The 20,255-nt window shown below is 42.1% G+C and overlaps 1 protein-coding gene across 1 annotated transcript; it reads left to right on the top strand.

The window, feature by feature from the left end:
* Positions 1 to 186: 186 nt before the first annotated feature.
* UBE2N (ubiquitin conjugating enzyme E2 N) lies at positions 187 to 19,363 on the top strand. The gene is made up of 4 exons (XM_055711307.1): positions 187 to 342; positions 17,485 to 17,731; positions 17,919 to 18,059; positions 18,680 to 19,363. Exons 1-4 carry the CDS (start codon positions 313 to 315, stop codon positions 18,718 to 18,720), a joined length of 459 nt encoding a protein of 152 aa, XP_055567282.1. The 5' UTR covers positions 187 to 312; the 3' UTR covers positions 18,721 to 19,363.
* Positions 19,364 to 20,255: the final 892 nt, after the last annotated feature.

Raw genomic sequence — 20,255 nt, 5'->3', positions numbered from 1 at the left:
GGTGCGGGAGGCGGCGCGCCCCGGCCCGCCTGCCGCCTCACGGCCCCGCTCGGCTCCCCCCCCAGCGTCCCCTCCACCGCATTCCTGCCCACGGGCAGCGGGACCCCGGGAGCCCCCTTTCAGCCGAGGGGGCCGCCTCACCCCCGGAGCGCCCCTCAGCGGAGTTCGCGGCCGTCCGGGCGGGCGCGGCCTACATTGCCCAGCGTCCCGCGCCGAGGGTGGCGCCACCGGAAGCGCGGGGCGGACTACTTCCGGCTGTGCGCGAGCCCCAAGCGGAGGCGAGCCCGCGAGCCTACACCCCGACGAGACAAGATGGCCGGGCTGCCCCGCAGGATCATCAAGGTACCCCCGCCTGCCCCGCCGCGCTCTGCGGGGCGCCTGAGGGGTGGCTGGGCCGGGCCCGGCCCCGCGCGGCGGGTCAGGGCAGGGTAGGGCTGGGCTGGGCTGGGCTGGGCCGGGCCGGGCCGCGCACCGCTTCCGGTGCCCGGGAGCAGGGCCGCGCGGGGGCAGGGCCCTCCCGGGCCTCCTCCTTCCCCAGCCGGGCGGGGGGGGACCCGCCGCTGAGCCCGTCCGCCGCGGGAGCGACTAGGGGTTGGGGCCGCGCCGGTTCCGGTCCTGGTCCCTGCGCCGCTGGCTGTGTGGCCGCCGGCGGGGGCTCCTGGGTGTGTGCGGGCGGTGGGGAGCGGCTGGGCCCTCCTGACGGGCCGGGGGCGGCGAGCGGCAGTGGGCCCGCGCCTTCCACGGTGGCCGCCCAGGCGGCGGCAGCGCCTCACGGCCTGCCCTGCTGCCGTCTGCTGGGTGCCTGCGCGCCCTTTCCGCGGCCCGGAGCTTGGAGGGCACCGGACGCGCCCCCCTGGCTCTTTCCCCGGCTGCGCGGCTCCTCGCCGGCTCGGGGCCGGGGGAGCGCGGCGGCGGCGCGGTGCTGGGCTCCCGCTCCGGTACGAGGAGGGGCGAAACTCAGCGAGTGGTTAAACCGGGGCTTGAGCTGCACGTCGGGGGCATCCGTGCCGGCACACGCGAAGCCAGCCTGGTTACTACTACGTGTGCTCTGAGCTGTCGGCCCTTACGGTGTTAGCGTCTTCCTGTTGGCGGTTCACTGTCTCGCTTGGACTTTCGTTTAAGCTCAAAAGCTTTTTAAGGGCTCTCTTCTTCGGGGTATTTTCAGCTGACCCTTAGGACTTGAATGGTTTGGAGTCACTTCACAGAGATACACAGCTAGCTGCATTGCAAGCTATCAAAAGATGGTTTAGTCGTGGATGTTTGTGCTGGGCTACTCCTTCCCACTCCATTTGCAGTGTTGTGAGTTGAAGCCCTCAAATTGATGATTGCTCCCTTTACAAGAGTTACGAAGTGATTCCAGTGAGGTTCGCTAGCCCTCATAGGAAATAACAGCACCGTTGCTACTTGTTGAACTGTACAAATGTCACAAATAATTTCTAACACTGTGAAGCTCTCTTGGTTGAGCACATGATGTTGGCAACCATTGTAAAACACCTGAGTGGAGAACATGTTAAATAGAGGAAAATACAGTTTTATTTTTTCATATACTAAAAAGTCAAGCTATCTAACAGGTGATAGAGGAGATGAGTTAAAAATAAGGCTGGAGTAGCATTTATCTGGTGTGAAATAGACTAAACTATGATTACTGCTCAGATTTGTAAGCAGTGAAAATAAAAAAGACAAATCTTACAAAATGAGTTTGACGCTTATCCAGCTGCCTTAGTGCACAGCATGCAAAGCTGAATGTATTTCAGGTGTGAGAGGGATCACTGATTCATAATACAGTGGAACTGGTATTAATCAGAGTTGTGGTAAGAGCTCAGTCATGAGGCTGATGTCCGTATTAAATTTTTTAATAGCTCTTGACAATTCCCCTAAATACAACCAAGAAGCACACCCGCTTGTAAGCTGGTGCATATGTTTCCTTCTTGGTGCTTTTGGGGTTTTTGTGTTTCCTAAAAGAAAACGTGGAGCAATTTACGACTTGCTTCAAAGATGTGTGATGGCATGGGAATGTTTCTTCTCCTCCTGGAGAGGGGAGGTGGATGCCAGCAGAACAGAGACCTAGAAACTTCATGTTTCCTCCAGAGTATCCTCTTCAGTACTTTCAGGATTATTACGTGTTACAAGGTGGTCTGTACAGTGGGTTGTGTATTTCCATGTGTGCATTATAAGTTCTCTGCAGCCAATGCAGAGCTTTTAAATCTTGGGTGGGTCACATTAGATGACCAATTCTTTAGCTCCTGTGCTATACATACATTAGGTTGCCAGATGTGCATACAGTCTAGGACTTGAATCTGACTATTTACTACAGACTCAAAAATGTGCAAAGTCATATTTTGAAATACTGCAGCTGCAGAGGTGCAGACCTAGAAATATGCCTGCTTGAGTCCTCAGGAGTCTTGAGTGAGAATTGTTTTGACCTTTTCTATCCTGCTAATCTTGATGTTGGAGTTAAATTTCCTATTGCTAGTTGCCTTAGAGGGAGGGGAAGGAGTGAACTCTGCTTAGTGAGAATGAAAAACAAGGAAAGGAAATGGAAGTGAGAGAGATTGGGAAGGAAAGAGCTGTAGAAAGGTGAAATAACTCCAATAACAAGGTGAACTGATTTTCTTTATGCACAGTAATAAATTTGATGATAAATAAATGGTTTGGGTTAGTGTTAGGAAAAGACCTCCTCCCTTTGATCCACATGCACCCTTTGTGTTGTCATCCGAGGGAGACCGCTGATGGCTGATTTGGGATACGAGTGCATATTTGGACTGTAATGAAGTATAGAATCTAGCTAGCTGCTCGAAATACAGCTGGCATTCCTCATTTTGACCGACTGCTGGCAGATGGCCTGGCTCTCAGGTTGACTAGCAGCCCTGTACTCCTCAGCTTGCTGCTTTGCTATGTGGAGGCTGTCATCTGGCCCAGTAGGAGAGCAGTAGTTTTCCTTGTCTCAGCAGAGCACTCTATTTATATTTCTAATACTTCCCCCAAATTCAATTTAAAGGTGTTAGTATAGATGTTGCAAAGCAATTGTTACAGAAGATACAGAATTAGTCCCAGTTTGCTGTCCTCAGGTTACTTAGGATCACGGACTGAGTGTGTGTATGGGAAAGATCTGTAAGCTCAAGAGATTACTTGCTTTAGTGTTACAACTTGGTGTTAGCACTTCACAAATGTTGAGTAGAAAATGATGACATAGTTTTGAATCTTTAAAGATATAGTCAGAATTGGAAAATCTATCTTGTGAATAGAGAAGAGGTATTTTTATTTTCTTCAGTAGTCCAAAGCTAGGAGTCCTCTGAGAATCACCTTGACAAGAAAATCCGTTCATGTAAGATAAAATAAAAATATGCTATGGCACATTTACATAGGTGTGCATTTTTGATGCTGTAAAATTTTTTCTTAATATTAATCCTGTATTAAAATGTGAGCCTTTGCAATATACACAATAAAGAAGCCCAGCGACTTTTACATTCAAGCATGTATTACACCAATTCTCTCCAGTGTTGCAAAGTCACGTAGCTCCAGTCAAGTAAGGAATTGAATTGCATCTGATTTTTTTTTTTTTTTTTTTGGCTGACATTCAGTCCACCTCATTGCTGTGTCAAGTGCAGTCAGTATATCTGAATGGGATGGGCAATACTGCCTCCTGTCATCTTTTCAAATGGTTTTTTTTCCCTGCTGTTTTCACTACTGCAGTGATCTCATTATTCATGATTTGATGTCCAGGTCTGTTTTGACTGTGTAGCCAGTTGTTAGTAGTGCTTCTGTTGCAACCACTGCAGCTGCTCATATCATGAAGCAACCATCTGAAGCAGTATCTGAGACTCCTTCAAACTTTTTTAGTTGATGAATTTATCGGCATTAAATTACTGAGTCTTTGATTTCCTCCCCTGCATGGTATTGTGGTGTTGTATGAGATACTAATTTCTTGGTGTTTACTGTGAGAAGCTGTTTCCATATTGCTGCTAGCTTGCAGTATTTTTCGAGGATCTGGGTGACATTTGGATTGCTGAGTTATAAAATGCTACCTGAAAATGTAAAATTTCTCAGAGGTTTTATGAAGATTCTCATGGTGTGTGTGGTGATGGGCACCAACAGCATTCTATATTAGAGGTCAGTATGAACAGCTTTATATGTTTCTTAAAATATAAATCAGGCATTTAGTCTGCAACTTCTGAAACTTCTAGAAGTTCTTGAACAGTGTTACTGGTAGCCAACTTGAAGTTTGTCATTTTGTCTTGGAAGCTATGGGCTTTTGGGGTGTGGACATCTGTCTCCACCTGAAAATTTAAGTTGCCATTACTTCTTGATTTCTTTGATGTTTTTTTTTGTTTCCTGGATAGAAAAAATTAAAAAGGCTGAAGGTAAGCTTAGCATCTTTTAGTGGTATTTTGCATTTGTTTGGATGGTGGTTAGGCATAAAAACATTACTTCTGGACAGTGCTGTTCCTTGGCATTTGCAGAGGAACTGTATATTTGGTCTTTGTAATGTGTTTTTGCCCCTTGTATGCTGTTTGAATCTTGTGGATAACGTCAAGTTTGACAGGAGGGTGAAAACTTGAGGAATTTTCAGAGGGTGTTTTGTATCATTCTTCTTAAAACCACCTTCCCCTGCCTCCCCAACAAATGTAGGAAGGTAGGAATATAAGACATAACACTACTTTGCAACCCACATTGAATCTTCTTGCCAGGTGACCAGTATAGCATAGGCTGGCTCTGGTAGTGGGAGGGGTGTAGAGGCAGGTATTGGAAGCCCGAAGTTTGGCGGGATGCAACCTTTGTGGAGGTGTCGGGGGAAAGCTGAGAAGGTGGTTCAGGCTCAGAGGATAGGAAAACTTTCAAGTCAGACTAAGGTACCAGTTTTGAAAGGAAGACATGGATTCCTAATAAAAGATATTAAAGAGGACACTGATAACTTTTCACATCCTTTTCCTTAAAGAAGCTTTCAGCAGACACTAGAGAAGAAAAACCGAGGAAAAAACTAGATAATCCAACTAAAGGCAAAAGCCTTGTTTGGACCACCTCTTTGTATAACACTGGAGCAACTTTGAGGTACAAATCTATAGTACACCAAGCTTTCTAACTACCGATGCTAATGGTTTTCTATTGTTTTGCATGCAGGTTTTTTTAATACTGTGCTTGTCTTATGTTTACATGGCTTTCAGTGTACCTCAAAATTGGTTTTGTGTAATAGTACAAAACAAAAACGTATTTTCATAGTTATATGTGACTGGTGAGTTAATAGTGAGAAGCAAGTGGCAAATTTTGCCATAGATGATATGGTGGGTTGGGTACCTGGATGGATGCCAGGTGCCCACCAAAGCTGCTCTATCACTCAGCTGGACAGAGGAGAGAAAATGCAATGAAAGGCTTGGCTTGTGGGTTGAAACAAGGACAGGGAGAAATCACGCACCCATTACCATCATGGGCAAAACAGACTCTACTTGAGGAAATTAGTTTAATTTATCACCAATCAAAACAGAGTAGGCTAATGAGAAAATGAAAACTAAATCTTAACACACTTTCCCTCCACCTCTCCCTTCTTCCTGGGCTTAACTTTACTCCCAAATTCTCTACATCCTCCCCCACTGAGGGGCAGGGGCGCAGGGAATGGGGGTTGTGCTCAGTTCATGACATGTCTCTGCCACTCCCTCCCCGGGGGGAGGACTCCTCACACTCTTTCCTTGCTCTGTTGTGGGGTCCCTCCCAAGGGAGGCAGGCCTCCACAAACTTCTCCAAGGGGAGCCCTTCCCACAGGCTGCAGTCCTTCACAACCTGCTCCAGCATGGGTCCCTTCCACAGGGTGCAGTCCTTCAGGAGCAGACTGCTCCGTCATGGGGGGTCACAAGCCCTGCCAGCAAAGGTGCTCCAGTGTGGGCTTCTCTCTCTCTGTGGGTCCACAGGGTCCTGCCAGGAGCCTACTCCAGCATAGGGTCCCCATGGGGTCACAGCCTCCTTTGGGCACATCTACCTGCTCCAGCGTGGGGTCCTCCACGGGCTGCAGGTGGATTTCTGCTCTGCTGTGGAGCTCCATGGGCTGCAGGGGGTCAGCCTGCCTCACCATGGTCTTCACCGCAGGGTGCAGGGGTGAAGAATCTCTGTTCTGGTGCCTGGAGCACCTGCTCCCCCTCCTTCTTCACTGACCTTGGTGTCTGCAGCGTTGTTTCTCTTGCATTTTCACACTCCTGCCCCTCCTTTCTTAAATACGTTATCACAGAGGCACTACCAACATTACTGATAGGCTCAGCCTTGGCCAGCAGTGGGTCCATCTTGGAGCTGACTGGCATACCCTCTGTTGGGGGAAGCTTCTAGCAGCTTCTCACAGAATCCACCTCTGTAGCTCTCCCTGCTACCAAAACCTTGCCACGCAAGCCCAGTACAGATGGCATTTGACAGAAGCTCTGTATGAATTACTGTTTGCTTTAACCACACTTTGATAGTTGACTCTGCACTGTATATTAATGCGATTGTGCTCCATCAGTATATCTGCAGGAATGGGTTCGCTGTTAGCTTAGTGAATTTAGTTGTGCCTTACTTTGCTATAGCTGGAGATACACCATGAAAAGCTTGATCTGTGTTAGTACATAGATAATCCTCTAGGAATTTGCATAGGATCTCAGCTTCACAGTTCTAAAATCATGTAATCTGCTCTGGAAAATTTGAGGAGGTGGTTGTTTTCAGGGGAGAATGGTGCTGACCTTAAAAATGCCCCTCTTCATGTTACTATTGCTTGGCAATAAGGTCTTGTTCCAAGAGTGGGTAGATTCTGGATTTTTTTTTTTTTCTGGGAAGGTTGTTACCTGGAGTAAGTTTGTCTTCATCTCCCTGTAAGTGACTGTGCAATGGTTAAAATTGTGTGGTGATAGGAACTGGAGAACCAGAAATGCATGAGGGAAGGTTGTGAGCAATCTGGAGTTCGTGGTGCTTGCTTAGCAGAGCTGTGGTTTCAAGCTGCTGGACAATTGTTCATAGATTTGAGTACTAGTTAATGGTTTCTAAATCTACTGTACCACTGTTCTTTTTTACAGCTGTTGCCTTTGATATGTTGACACTCAGAACATTTTCTTGCTTTTTTGTTTGGGTTTTTTTTTTTGAGGTGGTAGTGTAGTTACAGTTGGGGCTGGCGGTGGAGGCTGGTGGTAGGGTCTGGGAACCCGCAGGGTGATGGAAGCATTAGTGTACAGAGATGTTAGCCTAGTAATGAGTGCAGGAAGCAGAGGCGTGTGGGATGCTGACACCTGGGGAATATATGGCAAGGAAGAGAAGAATTAATGTGGAGGCCAGCTACTGGAAACCACAAGTGCAGCCTTCTATTTATGATGTTTGACCTCTGCCTTACAGTTTAATGGGCTTTATTGCTAATTCTTTTTTTTTTTTTTCTTCCCTAAAAGGTAGATGTTATTTTCAGAAGACTTCCTTCAATGTAGTTGTTTTACAGTGACACACATTCAATCTAAACATTCTTAAATCTCTCTTGGCTATGATTTCTGGTTAGGTAACCAGTTCATTTTGAGTAATGCTGGTTATAGCCAGTTCTTTACATAATTGTAGCTAATGAATTGATAGACCCTAGAAGAACTTGTGCCAAAATGTTATGTACTGTTATAAAAGGTGTTTGAATTAAGTCTTTGTGGTTTTCTGAGGCAGCTTTATCCGTATATGTAAAAGGCAGTTTTGACTGATACATTTCACTTTCCCCTACTGCCCCCCCCAATAAAAATCAAAGCAGAAACATGCATGTGGTTTACCTTCTCATGTGTCACTTGCCATTTCTTGGCGAAGGAGATAACTGTGATCTTCCCCCTTATCCCACTCTGACAGAAAAGGAAAGAATTGCCGTTTGGCAAGTAATTATTAACTTGTCGGTGTGCCAGTATGCTGCTTTAAGTTTTGCCCTATGCCACTAAAACCTTCAGTTTCTACTTCGTACCTCAAAATTAACCTGAACTATTAGATGTAGTTGGACGATAATGGCACTGGTAGCTGGCAAGGGTTTCCTGCAATTGGCATAAAAATATGAAACAAATGTATGTCGTATGTAGTCTGAATTGAAATGCTAAAGTTGGTGGTGTACTTCTGTGTTTTTTTCAGAGAGCCAGCACAAGGTGGAAGAGTTACCACCTAGTTAAGTTAGATTAACCAGAAGTTCTCAAGGTGATTACCCTGGGTTCATGATGAGTAGCCTTACTATATAAACAGATTTAGCCTGGGTTGTGCTGGCACAAAAGTTTTTGTGCTGCTGTGGTAAGCTTGCACTGGGGGACTGATTTGGTTCAGAACTCTGCAGTAAAGGTTATTTCTTAAGCCAAATCAGTTCTGTGACCTCATTTGTTGTTTGACTTTGCAAACACTTGGGCTGATAGAAGGGTTGCCTGGAATGGGGACTGTATAAATTAGCGCTGCTGCTGAGAAGTTTGGGCTTCTCATTCGGGCAAACCCTGCAATTTGTGAGGAAAGGAAAAGGTGGAGGTAGTTACAGATGTGAGTGAAGTTGATCAAGGAGGACTGAGAATCAGGCTGAAATGGTGGGGAGAAAAGCAGTTTGACTCAATTGTAAGCTCAATAGCTAAAGCCAGTGAAGCATAAGGTAAAGGACTTCAACTCTCAATGACTAAAAAAATCAGTGCAACTTAGGTGTACTTTTTTTTAAAGCTTTTCACTTTTTGCTATTGGTAGTGACTTTTCAACTGCTGGAGGACTTGGCAGCAGATGTCTGATCTCTCCTAGGAAGCAAATACTGAAGAAGCTGAGAAGCAATGAGTTAAACTGAAAGAGATCACTTTCCTCATCATATATTCTCCCACATAAATTGGTGCGTGTGGTACCCTCCAGTGATAAGTGTTATCATTACAGCTATAGCAAAAAATGGAGCTAGTGGCTTTGATTTTAGTTCTGTTACCTTTTTGAAAAACCTCTAATTTGCAATATCATCTGTGGAGTCTGAAGCTGTCTACCACATCCTCACTAAAAGTGCTTCTGGATACAACAGTTCAAACATTTCAGATTAAAAAGTACATTGTGATTCATGCTGTAGTGGGTTGACACTGGCCAGCTGCCCACCCAGTCACTCCCCACCTCAACCAGGCAGCAGGAGAAAAAAGATGAAAAAGCTTATAGTCCAAGAGAAAGATGGGGAGATCATTTACTGATTGTCATCACGGGCAAAACAGGCTTGGCTTGGGGAAAATTAGTTTATTGCCAAGTAAAAGAGTTGGGTGGTAAGAAACAAAGATGGAGTTAAAACAACACCTTTGCCTCCTTTTTCCACACTCAACTGCAGTCCTTCCACTCCTGACTCCTCTACCTCCCCTGCCCCTGATGGTTCCAGGAGAATGGAAGTGTTTGCTTAGTTCCCCAGCAGCTCCTGTCTGCTGTTCTCTCCTCCTCCTTGTGCTTCTCCTGTGCTCCAGCATGGTCCTCTCCATGGGTTGCAGTGTGGACGTCTGCTCTGTTCTGGTCCTCCATGAGCTACAGGGAATCTCTGTTCCAGTGTCTGAAGCACCTCCTCATCCTCCTCTGAGCTTGGTGTTCAGACTAGTTTTGCTCACATTTGGTTTTTTTTTTTTCTTCCCCCTCACTGTTCTCTCTGTGGGATGCCTTCTATCCTGTTTTCCCAGGTGTGCCACCAGTGTGGCTGATGGGCTCAGCTGTGCGCTGTGTCATGTCTGTTGGAGCTGGCTGTGTCTGGCACAGCACAGCCCCTGGCCCCTTCCCACAGAGGTCAGCCCGGAGCCCCCCTGCTGCCAACGCCTTGATACCTGCACCCTGTACATATGCCTAGATGATTAAGTAGTTACGCTAAACCAAATAAAAGTTTTATGTCCCAAAGCAGTGAGGCAAGCTGATGTGTATTTCTTTCAGTCTGGGTGCTTCTTTCATTTTACCAATAACTTTCTTTTAGGCTGTCTTGGGACTATTCATGCAGCGTTGCATCCTGTTGTTCCTATTATAAATGGCCAAGACTATCAAAGAAATTTGCTTTATAGTCAGCTGTTTGGAGACCCTTGCTTGTAGTACCTATGGAAGAAAACTATCAAGAGATGTGCAGATTTCATTTAATCTTACTGTTGGAAGATGCTTTTACCTGCAGCCGGCGCCAAGTGTTCATCCATTTCTATTCAAAGTTACTGTCCTCTGCTAGATGACAGCAGAGTTTGTATGCTGTCAGTCAACATTTTTTGGTTTAAAGATCTGGTTAAAAGAGCCCAGTATGCTTCCCTTGAGTTGAATTGGGAATACTGACAAGGTTTACTTTCTGGTGGTGACTTCTGCCAAGGGAGCAGCAATAAGCACTGGGAGTAGAGCTCTGAGCTGTGATTTGTTGCAGATTAAGTTTTACTAAGACATACTTATCCGTCACCTGTCTTCCCTGATCTGTTCAGAATAAAACCATCTTGGGTTAGTTGAACGTACAGGTAAAGGTGGATATTGCCTATGCTTTTTCACTGTCTGAAGTAGATTAGAGAGGCCTTGTACCTTGCCTTGAACTGATGAAGTTGTAGGGATGTAACCTCCATCTTGGGTGATGCTGAAGGTAAATTACTTGACTACCGCATAAGAATTGTGCTAGTAAATCTGCTGCTGAAAATACAAGGGAAGGGTCATTCCCCTGAGACTTTGCATAAAGATGCGGTATTGTGCCATTTTAAATATTTAACAGCTCTAAGACCTGCAATATTTTCTCTTTGTGTAAGAGGCCGTATTAATGGTTTCTGTTACGAAGTTTCAGAATAATTTTATTGCAGCTATGTTGACCTTTGTAAGTCTTAATGATGTTATCTCTTTAAGGTACTAGCATAAAGCTGCTTGTCACAAGGATGCTTTTCTGTAGTTGCAGTACTATAAAAGGTTGCTAGATAACTATAACATGTAAGAAGATACACAGAGTCTAAGACGTTTGTGGAGGGATGAAGACTTTAATTTAGCAGTTACTGAAATTAGTGCTGTTGGTAGTTAAGCTTCTTCCTTTGGAATGAGGAGGTAGTCTGTGTTTCCTTTTTAGGTTGGTTACAGAACAGTAATCTGTTATGCTAGTATCTTGCTGTGATTGATGTTGCAGTCTCAGCTCTTTAAACTGGCCCCTTCACCAAAAGGAGCAGTCTGTTCTCCCATCCTTCTGACAGCATGTGTTTGCACCCTTCTTGGCACAGCTGTTTGCGTGGACATGTGGTGAGCTGCATCAGGGACTCTTCTTTCTTGTATGACTTTTTTTTTTTTTTTTCTTCTCCTTCCAGATCAGCTCCATGCTATCTCAACATGAGGCTGAGAAACAGCTATACACGCAAAAGTGAAGGTGCACAATAGGCTGAAGTGGAAAGGCAGCACAGCTTTTTTTTTTCTTCCTTTTCTCTGTGTCTGCTCATTTATCAGCTTATAATGTTCAGGTTTTGTAAGGTGTTGGGATTTCTCTAAGCTCCTTTTGTTCTAATAGATTTTATGAATTTCACCAAGTGATTTCACAGCTGGTATTAAAGGACTGTGTGGAGCAGAAGACCATGTTAGGTTATGTCAGAAGGTATATTCCTTCAATTGTAACACCTCACTAAAGACTACTATATTGAATGTGTGGATTAATATGCAGAATTTTTTACTTAGTGAAGGTAACTGTATAGTAGTAATATTGAATATGAAATAAGAAAACGAGTGTCAGGAAATTGAGCATGCAGACAGCTGAATTACTAAGCAAAGCAAATTTGCCTGGAGACATGGAGTATGGATTTCTTCTTTGAGCTAGTTTGTGCTGACTTTGCAGGCAAGCTTTTCTCTTAAATTCTAGTGGGCTTCATACAGTAGCCTTAAAGTTCTTGTAATTTGTGGGTGCTAGATATTGATCTGTTCTTAACTCTTTTCTTCTCACATCCCTTGGCAGGCAGTGTGAAATTTGTTGTGATTAGCTACTGCCATAGTACAGGGAATGGAATTGCAATTATTTTCCCAAACAAAGAATACAGTACTCCTTTCTAAAAAGCAGTGAAAAAGCTTTAAAAATTTCTAATCCCATGCAACGATTTCTTCACTACTGGATTGGTCTCTGTCAGGCAGGTGAAGCTTTAGAGATTTCAGTTCAGCTCTGCTATGTAAGAAATAACATTTGGGTTTTTGGGTATTTTTTTTTTTTTTTTGCAAATACTTGTATACATGAGTTTTCTGATTGTGGTTATTTGTCAATATGCCACTGTTTGATCCTGCACTAGTCTGTTGATAGCAAATAAAACTTCTGAATTAGCTTTTTGTTTTCCAAAAACATAGCATACAGAAATCTTTTTTGGTTGTTTTGACTGAGGCCTTGGCAGCTTGAGGCTCTTATGAACACTTCTGCAAGACTGGAAGTGATTAAAATAGTATATTTCTAATGGATTCCTTTGTATGCTTGTTCATATTCCTGTGTGCTCTAACAATTGATTTTTGTGCATGTGTGTATGGAAGAATCTTCTGGGTTGTTCAATTCACTCCTTTAAAGAAGGACTTTTGTGTTATTCTGGGTGTATGAACCAGGAGAATCCTGGTGGTTATGTCTGCTTTTCAGTAACTTTTTTTCCTTCTGCTGAAAGCAGATAACCAAGCAAAAATTCAAAGAATGAAACATCCCTGTGCAAACTGATCTCTTGTGTTTACGTGGCTTCTCAGTCTTTGCAAGCTGAAAACCCCTCATCCCCACCTCTTGCTCTGTTGGTCTCTTCTACAGGTCAGAGTGCACTCCCTTCCTGAGGCTTCTTGTCCTCACAGGTTACTGTAAAAACAGGTTGAGGGTTTTTTCCCCCTTGGGTACAATTAGTTTTCAATTTAATGTCTTCATAGAAGAATAGCTATGCAGAATGTCAGCTGCACCATCTGTCCGATCCATATCATCTGTCACTCTACTTCAGGCCACCTGTGTTGCGAAAGCAAAGCTTTTCTTATTTTGTCAAAACACCTTCAGCACTTCAGTGTTTTTTAATCACTTAATTAAAAATAAGAAAGATAAAATTGTGGGGGGGGCATAACCAGTTGTGAATGACAGTGTTGTGGCTTGGTGTGTTGGGTTTTTTTTTGTTTTGTTTTTTTCTGAAGTACTGACTGACATGTATCTTCATTTTGGGTTTATTTTCTGCTGGCCAACGGAAATGACAACATACTCTTGGAATTGGAAGAAGTGGAGTAAAAGCAGGAGTGAGAGGAGATCTCAATCTAAAAACATAGCAGAGTATGACAGATAGAAGTAACTGCTTACAGCAGCATGCGATACTTCATTAAATGCTTTAGAGCTCAAAATATGTCCTGATATCTCTTCTGTGAAACTTCAGTATGCTAGAGCAGAGCTAATAAGAAACACTATAAAGTACTGTTCTGGAACACTTACTTGATGGAAATTTGTATTTCCATGAAGAGAACGTTAACTGCTCTATTGTAAGAACATCTATTGTGAACAGCAAAACTGCAAAACCTAGTTCTTGGTGAATTTGTCCTTTTCCCTCTTTAGTATGTTAATATTTGGATGTTCCAGCTCTTTCTGTCCTTATTGACAGGGGTTTTTGCCAGGCAAGAATAGTACATACTTCGTTAGAATAAACTGGCTGAAGAGCATGTAATATCAAAGTTCTTCACGTCTTTCTCTTCAGAAACATTGAGCTTGGTTTCTGTCTTAGTCACTGACAGCTTACAAAGTGCACAGAAACGTTCAAATTGGACAAAGGTTTCAAAGGCAGTTTTAGGGGCAAAGCAGGAAGTAACAGCTTGCACAAAATTCACTTCCTCAGCCAAAAGGCTGTTAGAAAGATTTTGCTTAAAAAGGTGCTGGAAAGTGAAATATTGCATATGCTTGATCTTCCTGATTAGTTAAAAAAAGGTGGGAAGTTAGAAGTTTAATTAGAAGTGATTTATTTGTTTGTTTATTTTAATGTGTTTGAGAGACTTTTTCATTCGGTAACCATCCTCTGGGGAAAGTAGTATAAAATTACAAAATAAGATCAACATGTTGTTAAACCATTTCCTTGTTTGTAGGTTGAGTCCACATCTTGTGACTCTTATGGGTAATTTACAGGGTGGGTTTTTTTTATTTTACAAAAAGAAAGTCTTTAAGCAGTTTGATTTCCAGACCTGGTGCATAGTGTTTCCCTGTTTACTGACAACTGTTTCTCTCGAATATGATTTATTTCTCCAAGTCTTATGGCAAATCAAATTGATTTTGGTATCAGCATGTCTTTAACTGGCCACTGTACTCCAAAATGTGGAACTCAAGTCCCTGATATCACTTTAGAGCTGGACCTACTTGTATGTTGAAGCATTTTATATGCTTAGACCTTAAAATGGAATTTTTTGATAAATTTTTCCCTTTCTGTTCTTCTTCTATGGTTTCCCCCAAATATATTGAAGATATTTTGGAGTTCTTCATAATTGAAGTGCAAAAGCCTTATTTACCGTCTGATTTTAGCAGTGGTATTGATGGATTTAAGTACAGACATTTCACATTCTTTTTAATAAATGGCACCTTTCTTGTGTTTTTCATAGACTAACAAGTGTTTCTGTTATACTGTTTTAAAAAGATGCTGTTTCTAAACTGAAGATGCTTCTCAGCTTTTGCGTAAAACAGTAGTGATGTATGTTCACAGGAATCACGACCTGTCATTTTGTGTGTCAGAGGAGTTTAGGCTGTTGCTTGTGCTCTTGGCATGATGGCTGCATCAGAGCCTGGCGAGTGTGAAAGATGAGTGTCAACAAATTCCCTCACAGATTTCTTGCAAGTATTTCTCACTTCTGTTTGAAAACAGCTTGAATTATCCCGATAGTGGTGGAGCTCCATGCACAGTGCAAGCAGTGAAGTGTGCTTTCTTAAAGTGTTTTTCATCTAATATTAATGTTCCACAGCGCGCCTGTATGGGTCTTAGCGCTACTAGTGTAGCTGCATGAAGCATGAATGCTTTTCTTTGCACTCACCTCTTCTGTGGTGTTTTACCGCAAGATAACTGTATCCACATAACATAGAGGCATAAAGGGCTATCTGAATGTGATGACATATTAGCAATGGTGTAGCTCCTTCAGTATTATGTGGTACCTTGATTAAAATAATTGGTTTTCTCATACATGGGCTCTCTCATTGTTTGTTGACAACTGGTTTTTAGTGGCAGAATGTGCAGGTTGCAGCCAGGCACTGCTCGCTCAGTTATGCTAGCAGGTAGAAGTGCTGATGCTGCTGCCAGAGAACTGCTGATTCTGGGTTATTTTAAGCCAGGATTGGCTGCCCAATATGGTTACAGTCAGCATACTGACATAACTAGGGAGGCAGTCTGGGGACTAGCGTGACTGCGTGGGGGCTAGGGGCTGCTGAGATCAGCCCAGCTATTAAAATGCGTTACCCTTAATATTTAAAAAGGGGGAGAAAAAAAAGTCTTTAAATTTTAGCATGCCCATAAGAACCAAAACCATGATTTGCCTACAAGCATGTATCTGGCAAAGTCCAAGGGGTAGCAGCTGTGAACAAATTTAAAAATTGGATCTTTTCATTAAGTTTGTTCTTTTTCCAATGTCACCTTGGGTCCTTGTATTAGTTTGTGTTTGGCATAAGACACTGTTTCCTCTGCCAAAACTGTCAAGCTATATAGTAAGTATGTGGTCCTTTGTAGGCAGACACCCAAATTGTCCCATTTACCTGCAGCAGCACTCACACTGAAAACTTGCTGAAAGAAATGGAGAATGTTTTATGCATTTACAGGGATAATCTGTCATTTCTTAATGCTTTAGTTCAGTGGTATGAAAGTCAGTAAGCATTCGTTATAACTTTTCTACAGAATTACTGTACAAGTAAATAGCCAGCAGAATACAGAGTCCGAGTACATTACACGTTTATGTGTATAATTTAAAATATACTCGCAGAAGTGTAGACAGCTCTAAGGATCTTGGATGGCCTTCTAGTAAGGTGTGTAAGTGGCACTGGCAGCTAATGCCTATGCATATTAAGTAGGCAGTATGTAGTCACAACAGGGAATTAGACCAGATAAATTGATTTTTATGCTTGTGTATGTGTATAGTAACAACTTCAATATTATGGTCTGTAGGACCTTGGCAATTTTGAGATGAATGACTGGATTTTGGCATTAATTACTGTGACATCACTTTTTATATTATATATTTGATTATTTTTTTGCTAAGGTGACGTGTTATTAACTGCATCAAGACAGCCATATCACTTAAGTGCTGTGTAAATTAATTTTTACAAAATGCCAGTACTGTAACAATCCAGTTATGTTTGAAGAATGTATTAAGCCAAGCAGTGGTAATCTGTCTATTTTGTGCTTGTATTGGTGCTATTGTAGACACACAGAATAAATGCTACAAAACTAGAATAATAAATGAATGCACCTACAAGTCTCAATTTTTCATCAGTAGATACAGATAGTGGTGAAAAAATTAACTGTACATAGTAATAACAAGCTAGAGGAAAAGCAGGAAATGGGGCTAAAATTACCCGAGGAAATGAGGCTTCGGCGGGACTTCTTGTCCCTGTCTAATGTCCTTTTGTCACTTTTGGCCTTGAGTCTTTTTTTTTTTTTTTTTTTTAGTAAGAATGAGCAGAATGGTGCCTGGTAAGACTTGTGAAGGCTGGTGGCAGAGGAGGGGGAAAGATGTACAGGACTTGGTCGGTGTGTCTGTTCAGTGCATTGGTGGGATGATGGATGGTCAGAACATGGGCAGCTCTTAGCTATGGTCACAGCATGGTACCTGAAGTAGGATCGGTGCTGTAGGCAGAAGAATTGAGCAACGAAGAATACAAATACCTGTAGGAAACCAGGCTTCTCTAATTTTGCTGCTTACAGAACAACTTGCCTGTCTCCTGCTGTTTTTTAGGGTAAACTTGAAACGTGGCTATTTGTAGGCTGGAAATGCCCACACCAGAGGTTATATGTAGGCTGAAAGTGCTCACACCAAAGCTATTTATACATACATATGTGTAAATATATAAAACATCCTTAAAAACACTTTTAGTGTTGCAGCATAGTACTTTAAAATCTCTGAAGTTGGATCTGATTCCAGTACAAATGTTCATCTTAATAAACTGGTTCACTCTTGTTAAAGTAAACCTTGAACGCTTTCTGTGAGTGATTAACCCTTTTGGCTTTTCACTTAGGGGATTCTCTATTTAAGGTAGCATGGGAAATGCTTTTGGTATTTTCATTGTGGTATTCTTTAAATTGCTCTTAAGTATATTGAAAAAAATAACAGCTTGGTAGTAGTTTAATCAAAAGTTAAGAGATTTGAGAACAATTTAATTGTTATCTATTATCTTGTGCTATAGAAGCACACTATTACAGCAGTTGAGAGATCTGAAAGATGTGTACCAGTTTACCACATCCTCATCTCCTTTCTGTTGATGTTCTTTAACATGTTTGTCTAACACTGTTTCTGTGGATGTAGGCAAATAGCTCATAATGTTGTTTTTAAAATAGTTTGTATAGGTTGTGTTTATTTTGAATGGGTTGTGTTTGTTAACATTGCTGCCTCTTCTTCTTCTAGGAAACCCAGCGCTTGCTGGCAGAGCCAGTCCCTGGGATAAAAGCGGAGCCAGATGAAAGCAACGCACGTTATTTTCACGTAGTCATTGCAGGTCCACAGGATTCCCCCTTTGAGGGTGGGACATTTAAACTTGAACTATTCCTTCCAGAAGAATATCCAATGGCAGCTCCTAAAGTACGTTTCATGACCAAAATTTATCATCCTAATGTAGACAAGCTGGGAAGAATATGTTTAGATATTTTGAAAGGTAAGTACTATCTTGTTTTCTTTCTTTAGATTTTACTAAGTACAGAAATGTATAAAATGACCTGAAAAATAGGTTTAATTTGTTTAAAAAATACCGTGTGTATTCTTTAATCTAGGTGATGAAAACTTGCTGTTTCTATAGATTATGGTGAATACGGTGTTTCATACAGTTATAAATGTCTCTTCAGATAAATGGTCCCCAGCTTTGCAGATTCGTACAGTTCTGCTATCAATCCAGGCTTTGTTAAGCGCTCCCAATCCAGATGATCCACTAGCAAATGATGTAGCTGAGCAATGGAAGACCAATGAAGCCCAAGCCATAGAAACAGGTGATGTCTTACACTTTTTTCTTTTTCCCCCCTAGTTCTAGGAAGTTGCTGATTACTTGTTGGTGGGGGATGTAAATCCTGACCTCTTTGTCTTATGTCTGCAACTTGCAGAAACAATTACTGCATACAGTCATAGTCCAAGTACTCTGAATGTGCCTGCAGTGGTCTATTTTCAAGTCTGTGAGGCTTGCTAGAAGAAAAGGTCTGTCTGTTTTATCATGGATTTTCATGTTGCTAAATTGCAAGCGTGTCTAATTTGGAGTTGTGGTAAAATACAAGTATACACCACTGCTTTTCCTCTGTAGCTTAAAGAACAGATTATCTGGTTTCAGAAAGTACATCTCTTCTGTACTAGCTTCTGTTGCAGGCCGCAGTGAACCGAAAGAATTGCTTCGTTACGCCTCTTCACTTTTGGATCCACTGTAGTCAGGCCATTTCTGTAATATACAAAAGCTGACAGCTGCTGGCCTTCAAAATTGCATTTAAAATCTCGGAACTAGTATATTTTGTGTACTTGCAGCAGTGATATACAAGTGATCTTTAAAAAAAAGTGTTTAAAATTACTTTATTAAAGCCTGAAAAATGCATCTTTTCTTAAATATGTTTCTTTTTCTTTCCAGCCAGAGCATGGACTAGGCTATATGCCATGAATAATATTTAAATGCGCTTTGAACATCAAGTGTGCATCACTTCTCCTGTTCTGCCAAGACCTCTTCCTTTTTTGTTTGCATTTAATGGACACAGTTTTAGAAACATTACAGAATAAAAGCCCAGACATCTTCAGTCCTTTGGTGATTAAATGCACATTAGCAAATCTGTGTCTTGTCCTAATTCACTATTGTACCGCATGAGCAGAGGCTAGAAGTATCATCTGGATTGTTGTGAAATTGTTTGAAAGCAGCAGCACATCTCTGCTTTTAATCATTTTTCCCATCATGGTTTAAGTATAAGCACTGTGAGTGAAGGTAGGCAGGGTTAGCTGTGGGGCTTTTTGTTTTAATTTTGTGGGCTCCTCCTCCCTTTTTATGGTGATGCTAATTGCATTGGTAAAAGCAGCTAACCAGTTATACTTTAGAATATACCCTCTAGCCCAGTCTAACTTAGGCGCTGTAGATGGACAAGCTTCATTGTTTGAACAAAAAATGGGAACATTAAACATCCATCACCTTCACTAATAATATTGTGATTCTGCTGTCAAGTGTAGAAAAATCCCTCCAAGAAAAAGCTTGTGACCATTTTGTATGGCTTGTCTGGAAAATCTCCTGTAAATCTTATGTTTTAGTAAAATATTTTTTGTTATTCTACTTTGCCTTTGTACAGTTTATTTTGCTGTGTTTTCATTTCTCTAATGTGACAATCGTATTTAAAAAAGTTAAACAAGAATTGACAATTTGTCTTCAGCAGTCTGACAGATTAAACAGTAAAGAGGTGGAATTCACAAGATTTTTTTTGCTTTTGACTTTTTTAATGAACTTGTGTTATGTGGGTGATCTTACCTGGCCAATTTAGTATGAAAATGCATTTGAAGTGACTTCTAGAAACAACTCTCTGATGTAGCCATTGTAACCATAATTTTAGTAATGTATTGACATGCATTTTCATGGAAATAACTGTAATAAAGTAGGAGGTTGAGAGCAAGTGACAGCACTAATTACGAGTATCTGCATAACTTTGCTGAGTGTCATCAGATGTTACACTACACAGTTTTCTAACTTATTTAATTCCTACCCTCCATTAACAGGAAATACCACTGTTACATCAGTTGATACACAAACTGGCTCTTTGGTTAACCACTTACAGGTAGCGGCTCATACCACTGGTTTTCTCTACAAGCCTTATTAAGCTACTTGCTTGAGCAACTGGTTTGCTTACATAGCAACAAAGCTTTTTTTTATTGGAGGGAAGTGATTAAAAAACTTCTTACTCATCCTTGGTTTTTGCGTATGCGTTGTGTTTGGGAGTCCAGCATCTTTTCTGGGAACCCATCTGATTGCTTCCCTTAATTTCTTGTGTCCCTGTTATCATTCTTTCCCCAAGCCCTCTCACTCACACACACAAAAAAAAAAAGCTTAAAAGCTTTTGGCAAGGCCAGCCTGAAGTGTATAAATGACAGCTTGTAGTGGTTGCAGTAGGGAGTGTTTTGTCATGCAATTCAGGGGTATGGATATGTAGTCTATTGGTATTCTCCCTCTTTCA

This window comes from Falco cherrug, chromosome 5 (assembly GCF_023634085.1).
Source record: "Falco cherrug isolate bFalChe1 chromosome 5, bFalChe1.pri, whole genome shotgun sequence".
Taxonomy (NCBI): Eukaryota; Metazoa; Chordata; class Aves; order Falconiformes; family Falconidae; genus Falco; species Falco cherrug.
This window is presented reverse-complemented; position numbering and strand designations above follow the sequence as displayed.